This window comes from Heptranchias perlo, chromosome 4 (genome assembly GCF_035084215.1).
Source record: "Heptranchias perlo isolate sHepPer1 chromosome 4, sHepPer1.hap1, whole genome shotgun sequence".
NCBI classification, from domain to species: Eukaryota; Metazoa; Chordata; class Chondrichthyes; order Hexanchiformes; family Hexanchidae; genus Heptranchias; species Heptranchias perlo.
The window spans coordinates 59,103,682-59,128,848 of NC_090328.1; the positions used below are offsets into that span (position 1 = coordinate 59,103,682).

General features: G+C 43.5%; 1 protein-coding gene across 1 annotated transcript in view; it reads left to right on the plus strand.

Annotated features, from left to right (window-relative positions):
• Nucleotides 1-7,313: 7,313 nt before the first annotated feature.
• LOC137320960 (aminopeptidase Q-like) overlaps nt 7,314-25,167 on the plus strand; it is a 118,764-nt gene continuing 100,910 nt past the window's right edge. The window contains exons 1-2 of the mRNA XM_067982990.1: nt 7,314-7,936; nt 24,899-25,041. Coding sequence (XP_067839091.1) covers nt 7,320-7,936; nt 24,899-25,041 — 760 coding nt within the window. The 5' untranslated portion in view covers nt 7,314-7,319. The remainder of the gene's footprint in view (nt 7,937-24,898; nt 25,042-25,167) is intronic.

Genomic DNA, 25,167 nt, shown 5'->3' on the forward strand with positions numbered 1-25,167 from the left:
AGAAATGTTCAAAATCATGAAGGGCTTAGATAAAGTAAATAAAGATAAACTGTTCCCATTGGCAGACAGATCAAGAACCAGAGGACACAGATTTAAGGTGATTGGCAAAAGAACCAAAGGCGACATGAAGAAAAACCTTTTTACGCAGCGAGTAGTTATGATCTGAAATGCGCTGCCTGAAAGGGTAGTGGAAGCAGATTCAATCACAGCTTTCAAAAAGGAATTTGATCAAGACTTGAAGGGAAAAAATTTGCTGGGCTATGGGGAAAGAGCGGGGTACTGGGACTAACTGGATTGCTCTTACAAAGAGCCGGCATGGTCTCAATGGGCTGAATGGCCTCCTTCAGAGCTGTAATGATTCTATGATTCTAAATGCACTGTACAGATACATGTCTATGTGTACTCCTTAAGTGGATGTGTTACATGGAATATTTATGCAGCTAGTGGCAGTATGATTTTTTACACTTAAATATCATGTCTGCCATCGATTTTCTTTGTGAGTTTATATTTTCAGATGTTTAAAATGTGATGCCTGCTTTGTCACAAAATAATACTTGACCAAAACTATTATTTATATAAATATTTTACGATGCAAGCTTTGGCTGAAAAATCTTACAAACTTATGAAAGAGGACAGGAAAAGCCCAGCTGATCCATTAAGCCCATCTGGTCCCACAAGGTGCAACCCGCTGACACCATTAAACCCATCCCACCCACCTCCTCTCCCCGCTTCCCCCGCAGCCTCACAGTCTTGGGAGAAGCAAAAAGACAGAAACAAACCTTGGGCCAATTTAGGAAAAACCCTGGGAAGTTCTTCTCTGACTCCCGGCAGATAATGATGAAAGCTGCAGGAGACCACGTTAACTGGTATCACTATCCCTGTTAACCCACCTACCTTCTATAACAAGAACTCTTTTAAATACTTGCTGCATGTACTGACAAATTATTCCAGAACTCCACAACTCTCTGCAATAAGAATTTCCTTTTATAACTTGTACAGATGCCCCTGGTCTTTCCCTGCCCATCGAGCTCATGTGACCGATCCACGTGGACAGAATCCAATCCTTTTGTAATTTTAATGACCTCAATCATATCCCCTCAATTCGACACTTTTCCAAGTTATAAAGTACCAACTCTCTAAGCCTGTCCTGATAACTTAAAGGGGAAGATTTTGACTGTGCGATAGTGTAAAACGGGTGATAGCGAGTCCGCAGCTCGGTTTACATCTCTCTTAAAGTCAATAGAAGTAAATATCGGGAGACTTGTAAAACGGGCGGTCAATTCACTATCACCCGTTTTACACTATCGCAAAAAGTCTAAATGTATTCCACGATCCTTAAAATAGGTATCAATTGAGTGACCCCCCCCCCCACTCTGAACCTTTTCAAAGGCCTTGATATCCCCCACAATTGAAGGGAACAAATCTAGAAACAGTATTCTAGATGCGGCTGGACCAAGGGCATTGCACTGAGTCGGGATCCTTAATAATTAATTGTCCTCGATATGGATCCTAACACCCCATTCACTTTCACAACAGCCTCATAACACTGGTCATGGACCTTCATTCACTCTTGGACTATAACCCCCAGGTCCTTTCCCAATCAGCAGCCTTGAGCTCACAGGCCTTCAAGACATATACTTGCACAGAGCTATTCCTGCTCAAATGCATCGTGCTGCACATGTCCTTATTAAAAAAAACAGCTGCCAGACAGGGGCCCATCCCCCATTGCCTCCAAATCTGCCAGCAACCTAGTTTTCTCATCTCAGGTCCTCACTCCTGCACACATAGTCCTATCATACGCAAACCTGCCAATGGTTAATACAAATGGTGAAGAGCAATGGTCCGAACACTGATCCCTGCAGGGACTCCACTAGTGACATGGAACTCTATGACATCGCCCATCTCCACCCCACCTCAGCTCATCTGCTGCTGAAACCCTGATCCATGCCTTTGTAACCTCTAGACTTGACTATTCTCCTGTTCTCCTGGCCAGGCTCCCATCTTCCGCCCTCCGTGAACTTGAGCTCATCCAAAACTCTGCTGTCCGTATTCTACCTCACACCAAGTCCCATTCACCTGTCACCCCTGTGCTCACCGACCTACATTGGCTCCCGGTCAGGCAACAGCTTGATTTTAAAATTCTCATCCTTGTTTTCAAATCCCTCCATGGCCTCGTCCCTCCCTATCTTTGTAACCTCCTCCAGCCATACAGCCAATATCTTGTTGCCCCTCCAATTCTGGCCATTTGCGCATCCCCAATTTTCTGTGCTCCACCATTGCCCGTGCCTTCAGCTGTCTGGGCCCTAAGCTTGGAATTCCCTCCCTAAATCTCTCTGCCTCTCTACCTCTCCTCCTTTAAAATGCTCCTTAAAACCTACCTCTTTGACCAAGCTTTTGATCACCTGCCCTAATATCTCCTTATGTGGCTTGGTGTCAAATTGGGGAGGGTTTAAACTAAAGTGGCAGGGGGTTGGGAACCTGAGCAGGGAGAGAGAGGAAAGCGTAACAGGAAGGGACAGAAGGTATGGAGTAATAGGTAAAGTGTTAAAAAAGGAAAAAGCAGGAACTAAGCGTCACAAAACAGATTTGAAAGTTCTTTATCTGAATGCACGTAGCATTCGTAATAAAATGGACGAGTTAACGGCACAAATAACTACGTATGGGTATGATCTTGTGGCCATTACAGAAACATGGCTGCAGGGTGACAACGACTGGGAATTAAATATGCCAGGGTATTTAACAATCAGGAAGGACAGGCAGGAAGGAAGGGGAGGTGGGGTGGCTATGTTAATAAAGGAAGGAATCACTGTAATACAGAGAAATGATATTGGGACAAAGCATCAAGATAATGAAACAGTTTGGGTGGAGATAAGGAATAATAAGGGAAAAAAAACATTAGTGGGCGTAGTATATAGGCCTCCTAATAGTTGCAACTCTGCTGGAAGAAGTATTAATCAGGAGATAGTCGGGGCATGTAATAAGGGAACAGCCATAATTATGGGGGATTTTAATTATCATATTAACTGGACAAATCAAATTGGGCAGAGCAGCCTTGAGGACGAGTTCATTGAGTGCATCAGGGATGGATTTCTTGAGCAGTATGTAACTGATCCTACAAGGGGGCAGGCAACCTTGGACCTGGTCCTGTGTAATGAGTCAGGATTAATTAATAATGTCCTAGTTAAGGATCCCCTTGGAACGAGCGACCACAACATGGTTGAATTCCATATCCAATTAGAGGGTGAGAAGGTTGATTCTCAAACAAGCGTACTGAGCTTGAATAAAGGAGACTATGATGGTATGAGAGCGGAATTGATTAAAGTGGACTGGGAAAATAGATTAAAGGGTAAGACGGTACATGAGCAGTGGTGTTCATTTAGGGAGTTATTTTACAACTTTCAAAATAAATATATTCCACTGAGGAAAAAAGGGTGTAAAAGAAATGACAGCCACCCGTGGCTAAGTAAAGAAATCAAGGATAGTATCCGACTAAAAACAAGGACATATAAGGTAGCCAAACTTAGTGGGAGGATAGAAGATTGGGAATTCTTCAAAAGACAGCAAAAAGTAACTAAAGGATTGATTAAGAAAGGGAAGTTAGATTATGAAAAGAAATTAGCAAAAAATATAAAAACAGATAGCAAGAGTTTCTATAGTTATATAAAAAGAAAAAGGGTGGCTAAGGCAAACATAGGTCCCTTAGAGGATGAGACCGGGAAATTAATGGTGGGAAACATGGAGATGGCAAAAATGCTGAACAAATATTTTGTTTCAGTCTTTACAGTAAAGGACACTAAGAATATCCCAACACTGGACAAACAGGGGACTCTCGGGGGGGAGGAGCTAAATACGATTAAAATCACTCAAGAGATGGTACTCAGTAAAATAATGGGACTCAAGGCGGATAAATCCCCTGGACCTGATGGCTTCCATCCTAGGGTCTTGAGGGAAGTGGCAGTAGGGATTGTGGATGCTTTGGTGATAGTTTTCCAAAATTCCCTGGACTCAGGAGAGGTCCCGGCAGATTGGAAAACTGCTAATGTAACACCGTTATTTAAAAAGGGTAGTAGGCAGAAGGCTGGAAATTATAGGCCAGTTAGCTTAACATCTGTGGTGGGTAAAATTTTGGAGTCTATTATTAAGGAGACAGTAACGGAACATTTAGATAAGCATAATTTAATAGGACAAAGTCAGCATGGCTTTATGAAGGGGAAGTCATGTCTGACAAATTTGCTTGAGTTCTTCGAGGATATAACGTATAGGGTGGATAAAGGGGAACCAGTGGACGTAGTGTATTTAGACTTCCAGAAGGCATTCGACAAGGTGCCACATAAAAGATTATTACTTAAGATAAAAAATCACGGGATTGGGGGTAATATTCTGGCATGGGTGGAGGATTGGTTATCAAACAGGAAGCAGAGAGTTGGGATAAATGGTTCATTTTCGGACTGGCAACCAGTAACCAGTGGTGTTCCACAGGGGTCGGTGCTGGGTCCCCAACTCTTTACAATCTATATTAACGATTTGGAGGAGGGGACCGAGTGCAACATATCAAAATTTGCAGATGATACAAAGATGGGAGGGAAAGTAGAGAGTGAGGAGGACATAAAAAACCTGCAAGGGGATATAGACAGGCTGGGTGAGTGGGCGGAGATTTGGCAGATGCAATATAATATTGGAAAATGTGAGGTTATGCACTTTGGCAGGAAAAATCAGAGAGCAAGTTATTTTCTTAATGGCGAGAGACTGGAAAGTACTGCAGTACAAAGGGATCTGGGGGTCCTAGTGCAAGAAAATCAAAAAGTTGGTATGCAGGTGCAGCAGGTGATCAAGAAAGCCAACGGAATGTTGGCTTTTATTGCTAGGGGGATAGAATATAAAAACAAGGAGGTATTGCTGCAGTTATATAAGGTATTGGTGAGACCGCACCTGGAATACTGCATACAGTTTTGGTCTCCATACTTAAGAAAAGACATACTTGCTCTCGAGGCAGTACAAAGAAGGTTCACTCGGTTAATCCCGGGGATGAGGGGGCGGACATATAAGGAGAGGTTGAGTAGATTGGGACTCTACTCATTGGAGTTCAGAAGAATGAGAGGCGATCTTATTGAAACATATAAGATTGTGAAGGGTCTTGATCGGGTGGATGCAGTAAGGATGTTCCCAAAGATGGGTGAAACTAGAACTAGGGGGCATAATCTTAGAATAAGGGGCTGCTCTTTCAAAACTGAGATGAGGAGAAACTTCTTCACTCAGAGGGTGGTAGGTCTGTGGAATTTGCTGCCCCAGGAAGCTGTGGAAGCTGCATCATTAAATAAATTTAAAACAGAAATAGACAGTTTCCTAGAAGTAAAAGGAATTAGGGGTTATGGGGAGCGGGCAGGAAATTGGACATGAAGCTGAGTTCGGATCGGTCAATGCCCTGTGGGTGGCGGAGAGGGCCCAGGGGCTATGTGGCCGGGTCCTGCTCCGACTTCTTGTGTTCTTTAGATTTGTGGTTGGGATCAGATCAGCCATGATCTTATTGAATGGCGGAGCAGGCTCGAGGGGCCGATTGGCCTACTCCTGCTCCAATTTCTTATGTTCTTATGTTCTTAATGCTCCTGTGAAGTCCCTTAGGATGTTTTACTGCATTAAAGGCGCTATATAAATGCAAGTTATGCAAGTTGTTGTTGTTGTTGTGACCCACCACTGGGCAGAGCTGCTGAATCACTAAATAACTAAATTTCGTATCAAAATTTCTGCATGCAATATTGATGCAAACAGCACTAGAAACTATTCCAGAGTATACAGAGTTTACACTATTTTTGGATTTTGTTTACTTTTAAATTAAACATTTAAATAATGCAAACACATATAAAGAAATAAGGGTATCCAACGGATTTATTTAAATGTAATCTTCTAAGTATTGATTTTAAAAGTGTAAATTCTCGGTTTTTGTTAAATGTATAAGATATGTATGTATTGAACTAGGAGGGTGAAATAAATGCTGGCCATGCCGCCGATACTCACATCCCGAGAATAAAAAAAATGCAACCTAAGTATCACATTTACAATCCCTTCATTTGAAACCATTATGAAAATCCCAGAAAATGCCAATGAAATAATCCTATGTTAAGCTCTTGCAGTGGTTCTGAACTCATTTATGATCGAAAACATAACACATTATTTTTCCCCCATCAAATCTTAATGTAGTTTATATTGTGCATTATCCTTAAACTCACTGTGCTGTTACACCCCATCTTAACGATGCTGTACAGTGGTTTCGACATCGCATTAATATAAAATGAGTAGTATATCGGCACCAGAACTGTGGTCTATTCCAATATTGTGCATCAGATGTGAGGGTAAAAAGCTAAAATTAAAGTTTAAAAATAACCCAATTGTCCCATAACTTCGTTTCCAACATGAGAATCTTCTCTGGCTGTCAGGGTGAGGTTTTCTTTAAGACTGATAAACCGAGGTAAATAGTGCAGGGCACCATAGAATTGAAATGGAGATATTCAGGATAAAATAAATATAAAATTATGGGCGGTGCTGAGTTGATTTGCCGAAAATTGGCCCTTTTATCTCATCTCCGATGCCCAGGAGATCATTCCAAGTATTAGTTACTCTTTATGCCAAGAATTGTTTCCTCGCATCATTCCTGAACATAGTTTAAAATAAAATAGTATTGATTATAATTATATAGATTTCATTATTTGTAGTCCTGTTAGTTTACTTTTCAAGTTCAGGAGGGGGTTGTGTTTACCAACTGAATGAAATATTGCAGTTTGTCTGTTCATCGTAATCCTCCAGTGTGGAACCAAAGGCCTGTTACTTTAAACTCAAAGGAACAGCAACCAGCAATCAGATTGTCTGAAGTCAAACAGTTCGATGGCTTTGCGTTTGCTTCAAAACCTGCACCAATACTTCCAGGTAATAAAAAATATTAATAAACGTTTATTCCAGAATCGGCAAGCACTATTTCAAATTTTGTTTTTATGCATTACAGGGCATACTTAAACTAAACAAGCCTTTTCGTCTGATTTTCCACACTCTAAGCTAATCTCTTCTGAAACAGTCTCCAGTTTTTATATTTAAAGTGATTTCAGGCACTCATAAAGTATTTGAAATGCCTTTGGTAAAATGGGATATTACTGGGGTTTGACGTGCAATGTAACCTCACTAAAACTATTCAGATTGCTACTCAGATGGTCATTGGTCCGAGTGAGATCAGGTTCAGCCCCCTTTTCTCATCACGGCAATTTGGGACCTTTAATAACTTGTAAAAATAAAACCAGCAGAACTGGAGATCACATAACGACCCGGGACCAAAAATGGGACCGAAGTCCAACTCTGGGTTCTATCTCAGCAGGAAGGCGGTTGTGCTTTTTACCCTCCTCACCTTGGCTTTACTGGTGCTTTCAACGGTTTTAGCGATTCTTTACGCCAGACTGAGGACTGACAGAACTGAGATGATCTTCCCGGCGACCAGGGAGCCCCCGAGCACCAGCTCGATGCCGACTGTGACTGGCCGGACGGGGCTATGGAACAACACGCGTTTACCATCTAATCTCATCCCCAGCCATTACCAGTTGGAGCTGTGGCCACGGCTGGAGCCCGAGCAGGGCGAACTCTACAATTTAATCGGCCAGGTCAATGTAACAGTGATGTGTAGAGAGGAGACCGAGGTCATCCTGATTCACAGCCATCAGCTCAATTACTCCGGAGTGACCATCACGGCTACCGGGAGCCCTCTCGGTGCTGAGCTTCGTCCCACTCCGGACATTCAGGACACTTGGCTTGAACCTGAGAATCAGTACCTGGTGATCGAACTGGACGGCAAACTGCAGCCAGGACACGAGTACATCATCCAAATCAACTACAGCGGGAGACTGGGGGAGAAGGTGACGGGACTTTTCATCAGTCACTACTCGGAGTGGGGCATCAACAAGTAAGTGAGAGAGTTTGAAAAGTACAAGTTGAGGAAGTTTAGTTCTGGGCAAATCTCAGTGATCGGGCGCGCTTTCCAGAAAGCAGTAAAACTAAATCGTCTTCAGTTTCTTCAAAGAACACTTTCCATGTTTGGCTTTACTTGATCAATGACTTTCTTTGCGCTTGTACGATTATTCCCCATGTATCGGATAGTCTCTCCATTCTTAGCTGGAACGACAAAATGATCTGTGTTGCAAACAGATTATTATAATCTTGAATCTAATTCATAAATGCGCCTCTGACCAGTGTTCTTTTCCTTCAATTATTTACCTGGCGAGTCTTTGCTGTGTTAGAATTCCCCCCAAGAGATTTCCACACTCAGCGTTATTAAATTATTTAGCGAAAGAGTCGCTGAGGGATGAAGGGTGGGTTTCTTTTTCTTGATTTTTTTCAGTGCAGATTTAAAAAATACATGTTTTGATGCACATGGTCTCAATTAACATTTTACTGCTGTTAACTTGTAGTCTGGTGGTTATTTTAGTCCATTTGGCCCGTTTTCGTGCAATGTACAAGTACCGTGTTAGTCAGACACGCACCACGTAATTTTCAATATTTCTTCCCGAATGCCAATGTTATGTCATATTTGGTGCAGGAACTCAACAATCATTTCCTTACACACTACCCACTTGGAAGAAGAAATGTTCTGCTTGTGCCTTTGCCATAAAACTCTTCACAAAAAAATTCACGAGCAGCAATCACCCCTGCTGCTAAATCAACTTATTTCGGTAATTTTATCTCGTATTTATAGTTTAAAGTTTAAATATGTAACTTGAGTCACTGAAAAGATATACTTAAACACAAAAATACCTTTGGACAAGGATACTTTTGTGAAAAAATAATGTTTCTAACTATGCACATAAACAATATTTGATCTCCAGCTCCCTTTCTGGAATTCAGCTCCACACAGTTTTTAAAAATATTTATTGTGCTTGCTGTGACCTCTGGGAGTATCTGAGACTAAACAGTTTTACCATATGGACAGCAAAGCGAAGTGAATCGTGTGAGCGCCACCCCTTAGTATTAACTTGGTTCGTCGAACCTGATTAGTGTCTGGATTCATTGAGGGACTTCTAGAATGGACCTGTGACATTTCACTCAAAGAATGATTTGCCTTATCTGAACTTAGTCCCTTATCACTTATTTATGTCTTTGACTAACTTCGAGCTAGATACATATTCTCAGTATGTTTTTAATCACTTCCTGTGTGCTGTAACTGTTCTTGTTCTGTTTGGTAACATTAACCATTCCAATAAATATATCTTTTTATTGCCAATATTTGCTAGTCCTAAGAATTCCATATCAATCCCATTTTGCTGCAATAAAACTTTGTCCATATGGATGGCCTTTATACAATTTGTTTTAGTATTTGCAATAGACATGTTTGCATTTTTATGATGCATTACATGAACTTTTTGGTGAAGCCAATGGCCATACTTGTGTGATGACAATCCGTGCAGAATTAGCTTCGACACATAATTTTCTGAATGAGGGGAGGAAACACTTTAGAACCTTATTGGCCAATATCATTTAATAAAACTAATGCCTGAAATTTTAAGAGACATGGAAATTGGCTGTTTCCCTGAGCCTTATCATTTTTATACTAATTTAACCATGAGTACAATCCACTGATGCCCTGCATCTTGGGGAAGCTATCAGTGTTGAAGAACTCTGGCTGCTTCTATTACTGTTGCTGGTCAGATAACAAGTCATGCTCCAACAACTACAATTATAATTATCACTTCTTAAACATTGAGTATACAAACAATTAATAGGCAGAGACAGTTGTAGACAGGGTCACTTAGCAATTTGAATAACAAATAATTAATAGACAGGGTTACTTAACAAAATGAGTAACAGGTTAAAAAGGCAGCTTAGTGTATCACTGTAATCTAGCATTATCTGGATTGTTGAATATTGAATTATAGTTGAGATCAGTGTCTGAAATGACTGCAAACTGGCGAGACTACTCTAAAGTTAACTCCCTAGTTGCTGACAAGTTTGCAGCATTAGATGTCAGTCAGAGCTGGTGCATCTGAAATGAGTGTAGGAGCCTCATGTGAATATTGAAATGAGGCCTGCGCTTATTTCAGGCGGTCACCAGGGCAGGAGAAACCTTTTTACACAGAGACAGTAAGGCTGTCGAAAACATTATAGGAGTCAGTGCTTGAAGCAGAGACCATGTCTACATTTTAAAATAGGTTAGATAGGTGGTTGAAGGAAAGGGGAATAAAGGGATATGGGAACAGGGGTTAGGCACATGGGATTAGGACTACTATTCATATAGAGGATAAACACCAACACAGACTGGTTGCGCTGAATAGCCTGTGCCGGTGCAGTAATTTATATTTAATTCCAGCAGCTTTCTCTTGAAGGGGCAAGGGGTGTTAGGTCCATGTCAGAAGCTTCCTCATGTGCAGGCAATGGAGGGGGGCTTTAGGCTTGGGCTCATAATTGGCAAGTAACATTCGTGCCAGACAAGTGCCTGGCAATGACCATCTCCAACAAGAGAGAATCTAACCACCTCCCCTTGACATTCAACGACATTACCATCGCCAAATCGCCCACCATCAACATCCTGGGGGTCACCAATGACCAGAAATTGAACTGGACTAGCCAGATAAATACTGTGGCTACAAGAGCAGGTCAGAGGCTGGGTCTTCTGTGGCGAGTGACTCGCCTCCTGACTCCCCAAAGCCTTTCCACCATCTGCAAGGCACAAGTCAGGAGTGTGATGGAATACCCTCCACTTGCTTGGATGAGTGCAGCTCCAACAACACTCAAGAAGCTCGACACTATCCAGGACAAAGCAGCCCGCTTGATTGGCACCCCATCCACCACCCTAAACATTCACTCCCTTCACCACCGGCGCACAGTGGCTGCAGTGTGTACCATCCACAGGATGCACTGCAGCAACTCGCCAAGGCTTCTTCGACAGCACCTCCCAAACCCTCGACCTCTACCACTTAGAAGGACAAGAGCAACAGGTACATGGGAAGAACACCACCTGCACGTTCCCCTCCAAGTCACACACCATCCCGACTTGGAAATATATCGCTGTTCCTTTATCATAGCTAGGTCAAAATCCTGGAACTCCCTTCCTAACAGCAATATGGGAGAACCTTCACCACACGGACTGCAGCGGTTCAAGAAGGCGGCTCACCACCACTTTCTCAAGGACAATTAGGGATGGGCAGTGAATGCCGGCCTCGCCAACGACGCCCACATCTCATGAACAAATAAAAAAAAAGGAAGCAGGCCCAATGTCACACTTTGGAAAGAGAATGGCATTAGTGACCAGTTCCTGCAGCCCATTGGTTCTGTTCATGGGCTCAGAGGTACGACTATCGGATATAATAGTCCAAGTGAGGTCTTGGAAACCCCGTGAAAGTGCATGGTTAGCATATCTATTGCAGCACCGTTAGTGGCCACTCCGAAAACCACCATTGTCCTTAGAAGCTGCTCCTGGCATCTTGATGCCACAGAAATCTCCTGGACTTTCACCATCTCCAGGGTGTTCTGCAGGTTGTGAGAAACTTCTTGCAATGTGCTTCAGGTATGGTTAGTGGAGTCCAATTAATGCATCATCTCAAGCATTTATGTGGAAACTGGTTTTATGGCCTCCCCAGGAGATAAATGTTCCTTAATCAAAGCCCTTTTAAAGACTGGGCCCCTGAGATGTGGGTCCCTAGACTCCGCTGCCGAGGGCGCTTGTTTCTCAACCCACCGTGGAGGAATCACACTCTCACTCTCTTCCGCTCCCAGGTCCTCATTCTCATTAATGCTGAGCACACACTGTAATTTCCCTTTGAAGGAATACCAGCCAGGTGTTAAGGAATTTCAAAACCTAGAGGATTCATTTAAAGCTGACACTAACTATAATGAGCGTTTCCAGCTTTAACCAACCTCTTGTTGCTACCTCGCCTCTAACCTCACCAAATCCCACTGCCTCTCCTGTCTGTCTGCCTATAACTTCCAATACCTCCTGCTCATGTGGACTCGGGGTTTTCAGTAACGGTGCTCCTCCCTTGGTTGCATTTCTCTGCTGCTGGTTATGGGCCAGGGAGAGGGAACAATGTTAAAGGCTTGTGAGTGGAATGGACACTTACCTCACATGAGTTCATGCAACCAATGACAATGAGAGGAGTAGCTGCATTGCCCCTTTAACTGCAGTGTCCTTGGAGACGAGCATAAACCCTTTGTGGCAGGTTATGTGAGTTGCAAGAGTGGTTGTTCAGATGGCGCTCGAGTGTTTGCAGAAGTTGCTCTTTGCTTAAGTGAGTTTCGCTGACACCCGTGCTGACAGAGAAAGAGTAGGAGAGGTATGGAGGAGAGTGAAGGCTTTATCAGTGGTACAGGATGTGGATTGACAGCAGTGCCTGGACTTACCTTGGCTACCCTTGAGAGGTCATTAAATCTTTTCCTACACTGTGGCAGTTCTTGGGGTGGTAGATGCTATAGTGATAGCTTCTGCCACCTCCTTTTATACCAACTGAACAACCCTCTTATAAAAGATCCTGCCATCAGTGCCCAAGAGTCTATCCTTCTGGCCACAACATCACCAAACAACACCTTCCCAGATGCATCCGAAAATCTGAGAGACATTCCTGCCTCTGGTCGCCCCTCGAGGCTGCTGCTCCTTGAGACAGAGGGGCCGATTTTCACCTTGGTCAGAAATCAGGTGGGCAGTGCAATTTATATCCTTGACGAGAGGCCTGAAGCATTTTGATTGCCTGGCCTATCTGCATAATGTCAATGAGCTACAAGTGGTGAACCAGTGCTCAAAGGCAGCTTGCCAGTCGTGATGGAGGGGGAGGTGGGAAATCCGGTGGCTTCTCCAAGGAACTAAGTCGGAAGTTTGTTTTTCTCCTTTAACTGGCTGCAACATTACTGAATTTCCCTCCCTCCCAGGAACAGTAATCCAATTTAGAGCAGTATCACTGCTACAAACCTGCCCTCCATAGCAAATGAGGGCCCAGGCAGGAACATTCAGAGGGTTAGTGGGAGATTTATGTGGGCAGGTGGTAGTCCTAATCTGCCATTAACCTGCCAATGGCAGGAGAATCCAGCCAAAAAACCCATTACTGCTTTCTACCAGTCTTGCTCTCCTCTTTACCTACTAATAATTTTTCATTAATATTGACACCCAATGTAAATACACTTAGGAAGAGCAAACTTTGACGCAATGAGAAAATTGCAGCAAAGATAATTGGGGAGCAGAAGAAAACAGTTTTAAAAGGTACGGAAAGTATCTTTAACTCTTTAAGGAAAATGAGTAATAGCTAGACCAAAATCACAATGCCTGAATAAAGAGACCAAATGCTACCAAAAGATTAAGGACACTTATGGAAGGAGATACAAGGAATCAATGAGTAATGAAGATTGGGAGTCACACAAAAACCAGTTGAGAACGAACTATAAGTGTTAGTAAGAGCTGAAAGGCAAATTGTAAATAACAGCAAGAGGCATCCTGAAGTTATTATATTTATAAGTAGTAGATAATGTTATAGCTGAGATAATTCATTTAGGATAAATTGAGTACAAATATTACAGGGGATCAGAAAATAGCAGAGTGTTAAATTAATTCTTCATATCAGTTGTTATAAATTTAAGATATGAAGAAACTCAAAGCATTAAGAGGATAATTTTCCTGTCTGGTGGGTGTTAACATCCTTTAGCTAGGAATTTGTTGGTAAGTGCCTTCAATTCAGAAGGGAACATCGTATTTTGTAATCAGCAGTGGCTTAAGTCAATAGTAAAAGGTTAAGACACCTAATCAGTGCTGAGCGTGATAATCACAATTTAATACCTCAAGGAGGAAATCAGCTTCTTGATCCCTCTAAGGCACTAGGATGTGCTGATCCGAAGAATTTAAACTACTTGTCCAAAAAAAAATCCCCTAAAAGACAAAGTTTACTGATGTGGAGAAGTATAGTGATATTTAGCATGAGGTGGAGCTTTCTCCCCATCCACACTTCAGGGAACAGGTCATGTACACGGGGCATCTGGAACGGATGAAATACACCCTACAACCCTCAAGGAAATTAATGAAGAAATAAATGAGGCAGTAGATAATATTTTTAGGAGCTCCATAACTATAGGTGCTGTATCTTGGGTTACTGAGGGATAGCAAGTGTTACTGCAATAAATAAAAAGGAGTAACATATGAATCAGAAAATTATAGACAAGTTAAGCATTACAATTGTAGTGGAGAAAATGCTTGACGACAGTTGGCTGATGCTAATAATTTTCTCCTAATGACTGAGACCATTAGCAGCAGTCAACATACTTCTGTGAGGAGGCAACTAAACTAGTGAATTAAGACCGTTCAGTAGATATAATTTATTTTGACTTTCAAAAGACATTTTCTAAAATTCTACGTGTCAAGCTTTTTTTAAAAAAGCTAGACACATTGGGCTAGAAATTGGGCCGTCTAGCGCCCGTTGTTTTGGCGCTATGCGGCCTTTCGAAGTGTCAAGATGGCGTCTTGGCTGCACATGCATGTTTCTAGCGTGACGTGCCCTGGACCATCTTGGTAAAGGTAGTAATGCATGCCCAAATTATAAATATTGGAAGCATGCAAAGTAAGGAAAAAATGGAAGAAATCAGTGTGCAACGCTGATTTAAAGTGATAGACAACATTTTGGGTCTTAACGCTCCACTCAACGGACAATCTTAATCGCTACCATCTGAACATGTCTTAGAGTGCCTGGAGGATCCCCCACCAGCGCTATTTAAAGGGACCATGCAGGATTTACAGGTTAGTTGCTGGATTATTGCTTCTGGCTACTGATGCAATTGTACCTGTTTTTGGAGGTCTCCGATACTTGAACACTAGGACGATGGGATATAGCCTAACATTTAGAGCCAGGACATGCAGGAGTGAAGTTAGGAAAAGCTTCTCCACAAAAAGGGTGGGAGAAGTTTGGAATGCTCTTTTGCAAATGGCAGTTGATGCTAGCTCAATTGTGAATTTTAAATCTTAGATTGATAGATTTCTGTGAACCAAGGGTATTATAGCTATGGGGCTAAAGCGAGTATATGGAGTTAGGTCATAAGTCAACCATGATCTAATTGAATGGCGGAACAGGCTCGAGGGACTAAATGCCACTGTCACTTGCTGCCTCCTGTTATGCACCACCCTCTCCTGCAAGAAAGTAGTACGTGTGTCTGGGTGATGTGCGTGTCATGGTTGAATAGCTGCCAGTGTGTGTGGCCTATGAGTTGTGGTGAGCGGCTTGCAACAGTGGTAATGTGTAAGGGTGAGAGGAAGCATTTATTGAGCTTGAGCAGCAGCTGGTGTCACTGCAGTGCATCTGCGAGGCTGAGAGCTACATGGATAGCATGTTTCAGGAGGTGTTCACCCCACAGCTTAAGAGAGTGCAGACAGAGAGGGACTGGGTGACCGCCAGACAAGGAGGACCAGGCAGGTGGTGCAGGAGTCCCCTGAGTGCATCTCGCTCTCTAACCAGTATTCAATTCTGAATACTGGTGAGGAGTGCAGCCAGAGCCAAGACCATAGCAACATGGGTGGCTCATCTGTTCAGGGGGGCAGGAGAAAGGACAGGAGAGCAATAGTAATAGGGGATTCAATAGTTAGGGGAGCAGATAGGTGTTTTTATGGCTGCAGGCGTGATTCCAGGATGGTATGTTGCCTCCTTGGTGCCAGGGTCAAGGATGTTACTGAGCAGCTGCAGAACATTCTGGGGGTGGGGTGGGGGGGGGGGGGGGGAGGGTCAACAACCAGAGATCATGGTCCATGTCAATACCAACGACATAGGTGGAAAGAGGGATGAGGTCCTGCAGGCAGATTATAAGGAGTTAGGAAAGAGATTAAGAAGCTGGACCTCAAAGACAGTAATCTCTGGATTACTCCGGGCGTCACGCGCTAGCGAGTATAGAAATAGGAGGACAGAGCAGATCAATACGTGGCTGGAGAGTTGGTGCAGGAGGGCGGGCTTTAGATTTCTGAGGCATTGGGACCAGTTCTGGGGAAGGTGGGACATGTACAGGCTGGACAGGTTGCACCTCAACAGAGCTGGGACCAATGTCCCCACGGGGAGGTTCGCTCGTGCTGTTGCGGGGGGGGTTTAAACTAATTTGGCAGGGAGATGGGCACCAGGATGTCGCAATGGATCGGGAGAATATTGCAGTATTGGAGAGAGAGGATGCCCTGGAGGAATCAAGGACAGAATCCATTTGGTTAGAGTTAAGAAATAAAAAAGATGCCATTACACTACTGGGTGTATTCTATAGGCCACCAACTAGTGGGAAGGATATAGAGGAGCAAATCTACAGGGAAATTACAGAGAGGTGCAAAAGCTATAGAGTAGTGATAACAGGGGACTTCAGCTATCTTAACATAGACTGGGATAACAATAATAATATGAGGGGCAAAAAGGGGGAGGAATTTTTGAAATGTGTTTAGGGTCACTTTCTTGACCAGTACGAGGAAGGACGCATTGCTGGACTTGGTTCTAGGGAATGAGGTGGGCCAAGTGGAGCAAGTGTCAGTGGGGGAGCATTTAGGGAGCAGCGATAATAGTATAAGGTTCAGAATAGCTATGGAAAAGTACATGGACCACTCTAAAGTAAAAATACTCAATTGGAGGAGGCCAATTTCAATGGGATGAGAACAGATCTGGCCCGGGTAAATTGGAATCAAAGATTGGCAGGCAAAACTGTAATTGAACAGTAGGCGGCCTTTAAAGAGGAGATGGTTCGTGTACAGTCTAGGCTCATTCCCACGAGGCAGAAAGGTAGGGCAAATAAAGCCAGAGCTCCCTGGATGACAAAAGAGATAATGAGTGAGATGAAAGGGAAAAAAGGGGCGTATGACAGATGACAGGTTAATAACACAAGTGAGAACCAGGCAGAAAATAGAAAGTTCAGAGGGGAAGTGAAAAAGGAAATAAGAGGGGCAAAGAGAAAGTATGAGAATAGACTGGCAGCCAACATAAAAGGGAATCCAAAAGTCTTCTACAGGCATGTAAGCAGTAAACGGCTAGTCAGAGGAGCGATGGGGCCGAGTAGAGACCATAAAGGAGATCTACTCATGGAGGCAGAGGGGATGGCTGAGGTACTGTATGAGTATTTTGCATCTGTCTTTATCTGCCAGAGTCCCAGTAAAGGAAGATGCAGTTGTGATACTGGATGGGCTAAAAATTGATAAAGTGGAGGTACTATAAAGGTTAGCTGTACTTAAAATAGATAAGTCACCTGGACCGGATGGGATGCATCCTAGGTTGCTGAGGAAGTAAGGGTGGAAATTACGGAGGGACTGGCCATAACCTTCTAAACATCCATAGATACAGGGTGGTGCTAGAGGACAGGAGAATTGCAAATGTTACACCCTTGTTCAAAAAAGGATGTAAGGATAAACTCAGTTACTATAGGCCAGTCAAATTAACCTCAGTGGTGGAGAAACTTTTAGAAACAATATTCCGGGACAGAATTAACAGTCACTTGGACGAGTGTGGTTTGATTAGGGAAAGCCGGCATGGGTTTGTTAAAGGCAAATCGTGTTTAACTAACCTGGTAGAGTATTTTGATAAGGTAACAGAGAGGGTAGATGAGGGCAATGCAGTTAATGTGGTGTATATGGACTTTAAAAGGCGTTTGATAAAGTGCCGCATGGTAGGCTTATCTTCAAAATTGCGGCCCATGGAATAAAGGGGGCAGTAGCAACATGGATACAGAATTGGCTAAGGGACAGGAAACAGAGAGTAGTGGTGAATGGTTGATTTTTCGGACTGGAGGGAGGTGTACAGTGGTGTTCCCCAGGGGTCGGTTCTGGGACCACTGCTTTTCTTGATATATATTAATGGCTTGGACTTGGGTGTACAGGGCACAATTTCAAAATTTGCAGATGACACAAAACTTGGAAGGGTAGTAAACAGTGAGGAGGATAGTGATAGACTTCAAGAGGATTATAGACAGGCTGGTGGCATGGGCGGACACATGGCAGATGAAATTCAACACAGAAAAATGCAAAGTAATACATTTCGGCAGGAAGAATGAGGAGAGGCAATATAAACTAGAGGGCATAACTCTAAAAGAGGTACAGGAACAGAGAGATCTGGGGGTTTATGTGCACAAATCATTGAAGGTGGCAGGGCAGGTTGAGAAAGTGGTTAAAAAAGCATACAGGATCCTGGGCTTTATAAATAGAGGCATAGAGTACAAAAGTATGGAAGTCATGATGAACCTTTATAAAACACTGGTTGAGCCAAAACTGGAGTATTGTGTCCAGTTCTGGGCACTGCACTTTAGGGAAGATGTGAAGGCCATAGAGAGGGTGCAGAAGAGATTTACTAGAATGATTCTAGGGTTGAGGGACTTTAGTTACATGGATAGACTGGAACATAGACAGTTGCGAGGAGATTTGATAGAGGATTCAAAATCATGAAGGTTCTAGACAGAATAAATAGAGAGAAACCATTCCCATTGGCGGAGGCGTCAAGGACTAGAGGACATAGATTTAAGATGATTGGCAAAAGAACCAAAGGTGACATGAGGAAAAACTTTTTTACATAGCGAGTGGATAGGATCTGGAATGCACTCCCTGAGGTGGTGGTGGAGGCAGATTCAATCATGGCCTTTAAAAGGGAACTGGATAAGTACTTGAAAGGAAGAACTTAGCAGAGCTATGGGGAAAGGGCGGGGGAGTGGGACTAGCTGGATTGCTCTTGCCTAAAGCCTGCGCGGATTCAATGAACCGAATGGCCTCCTTCCACGCTGTAACCTTTCTATGATTCTATGATTCTATTTTCCCTTTCATAACCAGACCTTCAATTACAGACAATGGGCTCAATTTTAAAATCAAATTGCGGGTGCGTTGGGGGCGGGAGGCTGCGAAAATGGCAAAAATCGCGAGCGGGTACGGGAGCCCGCTCCAACCCACCGATTTCTGGGTTTGCCACAGAAGCACCTGTGTACGCTTCACGAATGCGGAAGTTACACCCTTGGGATGATAGTTAAAGAACCAAATGTACCTCATTGAGGTACTTAAGGTACTTTATTTCTGACAAAGTAGATAGTTAAAACGATTTTAGACTTACCCTGGGAGGCTTTCTCATGGATTCCGGTGAAACCAGACACAATGGACCTGATCAGGCAAAAATAAACAAAATAAATTAAATAAAAAACCATTGCACAAAGTTAAAAAGCAAAATAAACCTATCTTTCCATCCTGCTCTGATGTCCGATGTCTCCCTCTCCGATGTCCCTCATAGCCCCCGATGTCTCCCTCTCTGATGTCCTTCTCAGCCCTCGATGTCTCCCGCTCCGATCTCTCCCTCTTCCCCACCGATGTCCCGCTCCGATCTTCCCCTCTTTCCCCTGAGCTTCCCCTCTCCCTCCCAATCTTCCACTCTCCACCCCCGATCTTCCACTCTCCTCCCCCGATCTTCCACTCTCCCCCCGATCTTCCACTCTCCCCCCCCGATCTTCCACTCTCCACCCCCGATCTTCCACTCTCCCCCCGATCTTCCCCTCTCCCCCCGATCTTCCACTCTCCCCTCCGATCTTCCACTTTCCCCCCGATCTTCCACTCTCCCTCCCAATCTTCCACTCTCCCCCCCCGATCTTCCCCTCTCCCCCCCGATCTTCCACTCTTCCCCCCCCCGATCTTCCACTCTTCCCCCCCCCCCGATCTTCCACTCCCCCCCCCGATCTTCCACTCTCCCCTGTATCTTCCCCTCTCCCCCCCGATCTTCCACTCTCCCCCCGATCTTCCACTCTCCCCCCGATCTTCCACTCTCCCCCCGATCTTCCACTCTCCCCCCGATCTTCCACTCTCCCCCCCGATCTTCCACTCCCCCCTCCCCTGATCTTCCACTCTCCCCCCCCAATCTTCCACTCTCCCCCCCGATCTTGCCCTCTCCCCCTCCCCGGCCTTCAGCGCCCTCCACTCTCTGTTCCAGCGCCGGATGATGTCTCCCTCTCTTTCTCTCCCCCACCCCTCGGTGTTGTAGCTCCTGTCGGCAGCCAGCCTGTCAATCAGCCTGGCTGATCAGCATTTTCTGTTTTAATTTCAGATTTCCAGCATCCATAATATTTTCTTTTAATTTCCTAATGATATCAATGGCTGAACAAAAGGATTTGAACCACATTAACAGAAATTAGTGGATTTCCCACAGCAGTGTTCACATTGCAATTTGGCTGTGGGAGTGAGAATTTTAAGCCACTGTTCAGGCTCACTCCGTGTGGGGACCAGCACCATAGAAAAGAAATAGAGTGATTCTAAGGATGGTCCTGAGCCACTGAAGAGGATAGGAGGCAGGTTCAGATTAAGGGGCTGAAAGAGCAGATGGGAGACAAATCGGCCCAAGATGAGTAGAAAGTCTGGGGCATTGAGTTAGCAGGTCAATTGGTAGACATGGGATTTTTTAGTATTATGGGGAATATGCAGTCAGTAAAGGAAGGTGTTTTATAGCATTCATTTGTGTTTTACATTTTTCTGGAGCTTCCTCTTGAAACTGAAAGTGAAGTTGACAAGTAACTGGTTTTGGTTTTGGAATTTAATAAGCTTTTGCTGACAAACTACAATGAACCAATCAATAGAATTGGAGGGATTCTACTGTCAGACATATTTGTCCCTGTTGTAATGAAGGAGAGTAGATCTATACTCTTACTACCTCAAAACTTTTGAAAGATAGAAAATAAGCAATATATGTCAAAGATAATCACAGTTCTTTGGATTTTTTATTGTACCAAATTTACTGTTTTTTGCTGGGTGTGTTCATCAAGGTGAGGTTTGCTGGTGAAAGGATCTTCATCATGCCTACGGCTTGTTCAATGACACACCTGGTGGTCATGTGGCTCTGGTTGTATCGCTCTTTTGCCTTGTCGGTGGGATTCCTCACAGATGTCAAGAGTCAAGAGTGCAGCGGGTGTCCCTTGTCTCCAATGAGCCAGCGCTTAAGTCTTTCTCCTGTTGGCCTGCGCAAAATGAACACATCGTGACAGCTGCCAGGGAATCTGATGCACACCTGCATAAATCACTTCTTGTGGTCACACTCCAGCTGTGCATAATAACATAAGAACATAAGAATTTGAACCTGTAGTTTATTTAATTTATTCCTTATACTCCGTGCATTTGTATATAGAACTCTTAGTTGGGCCACACACCCTAGCCTGACCTTCAGCTTTGATACTGGGCTAATCGCCTTGCACCTTCTAGTTTTCACTTTATCTGTAGTGTCTGAAGTACACTTTCTTTCTGCTGCTCTACGCTTTTCCCTTTCACTTGTTCTTGAACAACTGTTTGTTCTATTTGTATTGTAAATTTCCCCTCGGTCTTCCCCTCTCTTGCTGCTCTCAACTTTGCTCCCTTCTGACTCCCCGCTCAGGTTCCCATCCCCCTGCCACTCTAGTTTAAATCTTCCCCAACAGCACTAGCAAACACCCCTGCGAGGACATTGGTCCCGGTCCTGCTCCACTTGCCTGGATGAGTGCAGCTCCAACAACACTCAAAAAGCTCGACACCATCCAGGACAAAGCAGCCCGCTTGATTGGCACTCCATCCACCACCCTAAACATTCACTCCCTTCACCACTGGCGCACTGTGGCTGCAGTGTGTACCATTCACAGGATACACTGCAGCAACTCGCCAAGGCTTCTTCGACAGCACCTCCCAAACCCGCAACCTCTACCACCTAGAAGGACAAGAGCAGCAGGTACATGGGAACAACACCACCTGCACATTCCCCTCCAAGTCACACACCACCCCGACTTGGAAATATATCGCTGTTCCTTCATCGTCGCTGGGTCAAAATCATGGAACTCCCTTCCTAACAGCACTGTTGGAGAACCTTCAACACATGGACTGCAGCGGTTCAAGAAGGCGGCTCACCACCACCTTCTCAGGGGAATTAGGGATGGGCAATAAATGCTGGCCTTGCCAGCGAAGCCCATATCCCATGAACGAATAAAATAAAAATTTCACCTGCTCGTATTGAAGGTTACAAGGATAATTATAGAACTAGATTGTCAATTATTGTTTGGGATGTGATGGTTTAGTGCTGTTGGGGGCATGGAGACAGACGGGGCTCATTTAAAGAATCAACACAACCAGTGAGGTCCCCCGCGGGCATCATGGACTTGTAATGTTCCCCTCACTATCTGTGGAGTGTAAAAGGCCAGGATTGAATATTGAGCCAGTTTTTTCTGTCTATTACCCAATCCTTAATCCATGCTGATAAATTACTCCCAATTCCATGAGCCCTAATCTTGTGTAACAACTTCATGTGTGGCACCTTATCGAAAGCCTTTTAAAAATCCAAATCTTCTACATCCACTGGTTCCCCCTTATCTAACCTGCTAATTACACCCTCAAAAAACTATAATAGGTTTGTCAAACACGATTTCCCTTTCATAAAACCGTGTTGACTCTGCCTAATCATATTATGGTTTTTAAAGTTCCCTGTTACTATGCCCTTAATAATAGATTCTGGCATTTTCCCTACTACTGATGTGAGGCTAACAGGCCTATAGTTCCATGTTTTTTCTCTCCCTCCTTTTTTGAATAGCGGGGTTACATTTGCTACCTTCCAATCCACAGGAACCATTTTAGAATCTAGGGAATTCTAGAAGATCACAACCAATGCACCCACTATCTCTGCAGCCACCTCTTTTAAAACCCTCGGACGTAGGCCATCAGATCCAGGGTTTTTTTCGGCCTTTAGTCTCATTAATTTCTCCAGTACTTTTTCTTTACTAATCTTAATTACTTTCAGTTCCTCACTCTCATTAGACCCTTGGTTCCCCACTATTTCCATTATATTTTTTGTGCCTTCTACTGTGAAGACAAATACAAATATTTGTTTAACGTCTCTGCCATTTCCTTATTCCCCATTATAATTTCTCCTGTCTCTGCCTCTAAGGGACCCACGTTTACTTTCACTAATCTCTTCTTTTTACATAATTGTAGAAGCTCTTATAATCTGTTTTTATATTTCTTGCTAGTTTACTCTCATCTTCAATTTTCTCCCTCTTTATCGATTTCTTGGTCATCCTTTGCTGATTTCTAAAATCCTCAGGCTTACTATTCTTTTTGGCAACATTGTAAGCCTCTTCTTTTAACTTAATACTATCCTTAACTTTTCGAGGTAGCCACAGTTGGATCATTTTTCCCGTGGAGTTTTTATTCCTCAAGGGAATGTATATTTGTTGAAAATTATGAATAATTTCTTTAAATGTTCACCATTGCTTATCTACCATCATATCTTTTAATTTAATTTCCCAATCTAACTTAGGCAACTCGCCCCTCATACCTACGTAATTGGCTTTGTTTAAATTTAAGACCCTAGTTTCAGACTTAACGACATCAATCTCAAACTCAATATGAAATTCTATCATATTATGATCAGTCTACCCCAGAGGATCCTTAACTATAAGATTACTAATTAACCGTGTCTCATTACACAATACTAGATCTAAAATAGCCTGTTCCCCAGTGGGTTCCTCGACATAGTGTTCTAGAAAACTGTCTCGACCCATAAGGGACCTGACATTGTACTGGAGGCGAAAGGGCCCAGTGAGATGAGGTGTACTGGCCTTCAGAAGGATAGAGGGGAGGTGGGGTGGGTGTAGGGAAAACCTGATTTTCCAGTGATTCTTGAACCTGGACAATAGTCAGTAAAAGAAAGTCACACTCATGCTAATTTTGTTAAACAAAGGAAATTATTTAATGATGTTATAATTCATATGAGCACAAAGCAAAATCAAACAATACATATGACCTTACTCTGCCCAATATACACTTAGTGGTAATTATTTAATGATTTAACAATTCATGTGACCATCAGGCAAATCACAAAATACATACAACCTTTAGAAACCAAGAGTTTTGCAGCAAGGCAGTTTAGAGTGATCAGCTCATCGTCCCTTGAGGCCTTTGTCTTCTTCTCTCGGACGTCCTTCGTCTAAGCAGAGCTTTTTACAAATTTATTTGTTCGACTGCATTGTTAGATGTCCTTCCTCTAGTCAGAGCTTTCTTTGACTGCAGTGCCCATTTTAGTTGTGAAGTCTTCTTTTTATATTGTTTTTGACCATTAGGATGGGGGAAAGTGTCATTTTTTTGTCCAATCATTACTCCTGTAACAAGGGCTTCATTCATTATTAGGCCTCACAGTACCTCAGTAAAAACCATGTGCCATTATCTCAGACCACTGTCAGTCTCTCTTTTCTGTGTGCAAATCCTATTCTTGGGCAATTAGAATGTGGAGGGCTTCTTTTATCGATACACAAACTTATTTTATAGCCGTGGTGTCTCCAATTGCCTTTTGTGGTCTTTTTCTTATCAATTGTTTTTTTACAAGTCAAAGGCCTGTTAGAAACTTTTGAAAGCTCTTCAGATTCCTGCAGTTGTTATAAAAGCTTTTCAAATTCTGGCAGTTGCTGTGTTTGTAGTTTTCAAATGCACTGGTTTAAAAGGGGCACAGGTAACCCTTTCCTTCAAATGTAACACTGTCCAGGACAATCGTCTGGACTTGTGAAGATGGATATTTTTCATTCTTAGTTTTAGCGCACAAGGGAGCGAGGGGAGGAATGTTTGGGTCTCGAGGTGTATCAAGACCTGGGCAGCCACCAACCAATGGTCACCAGGCAGTGAAGCTTCAAGTAGCATTGGGCCAGCAGGTGCCCAAGATGTGGCCATAGTGCGGTGGGCACCCGCTAGCCCCATGAAAATGTGGTGCCCTCCTGCTATACCTCATGCTCTGGCAGGATCAATGCTGGGGACGCTGGTGGGCTCGATCCTGGCATAACCTCCAAGATCGCCGCCCACTGATTTTCGGGGCATTTAAATGGTTTGTTGGAAGGAACATGTTCCATAGCCTGAATGGCTCTCTACTTCCACACATGCTCTTTTGGCCTTAAGTGAGAGGAGCAATAATAAGGTGTATGTGTTTTCCCCAATCAGAACTCTCGTTGCATCGTATATGGTAGCAACTTTTGCCCGAACAGCTTTCCCCTGCTTCGATGAACCTGCTATGAAGGCAACTTTCGACATCAGGCTTGTGCACCGCCCCCAGTTTGTGGCTCTTTCTAACATGCCAGCAATTGGTGAGTAAGAAGATAAAAGTAGCAATCTGGTTTCTCTAAATAAATCATTGGCAACGAGCCAGAGTAACATTATTCGATATATGTGTTAGTCAGTTTGCAACACACCACAAGATTATTTTAGCACCA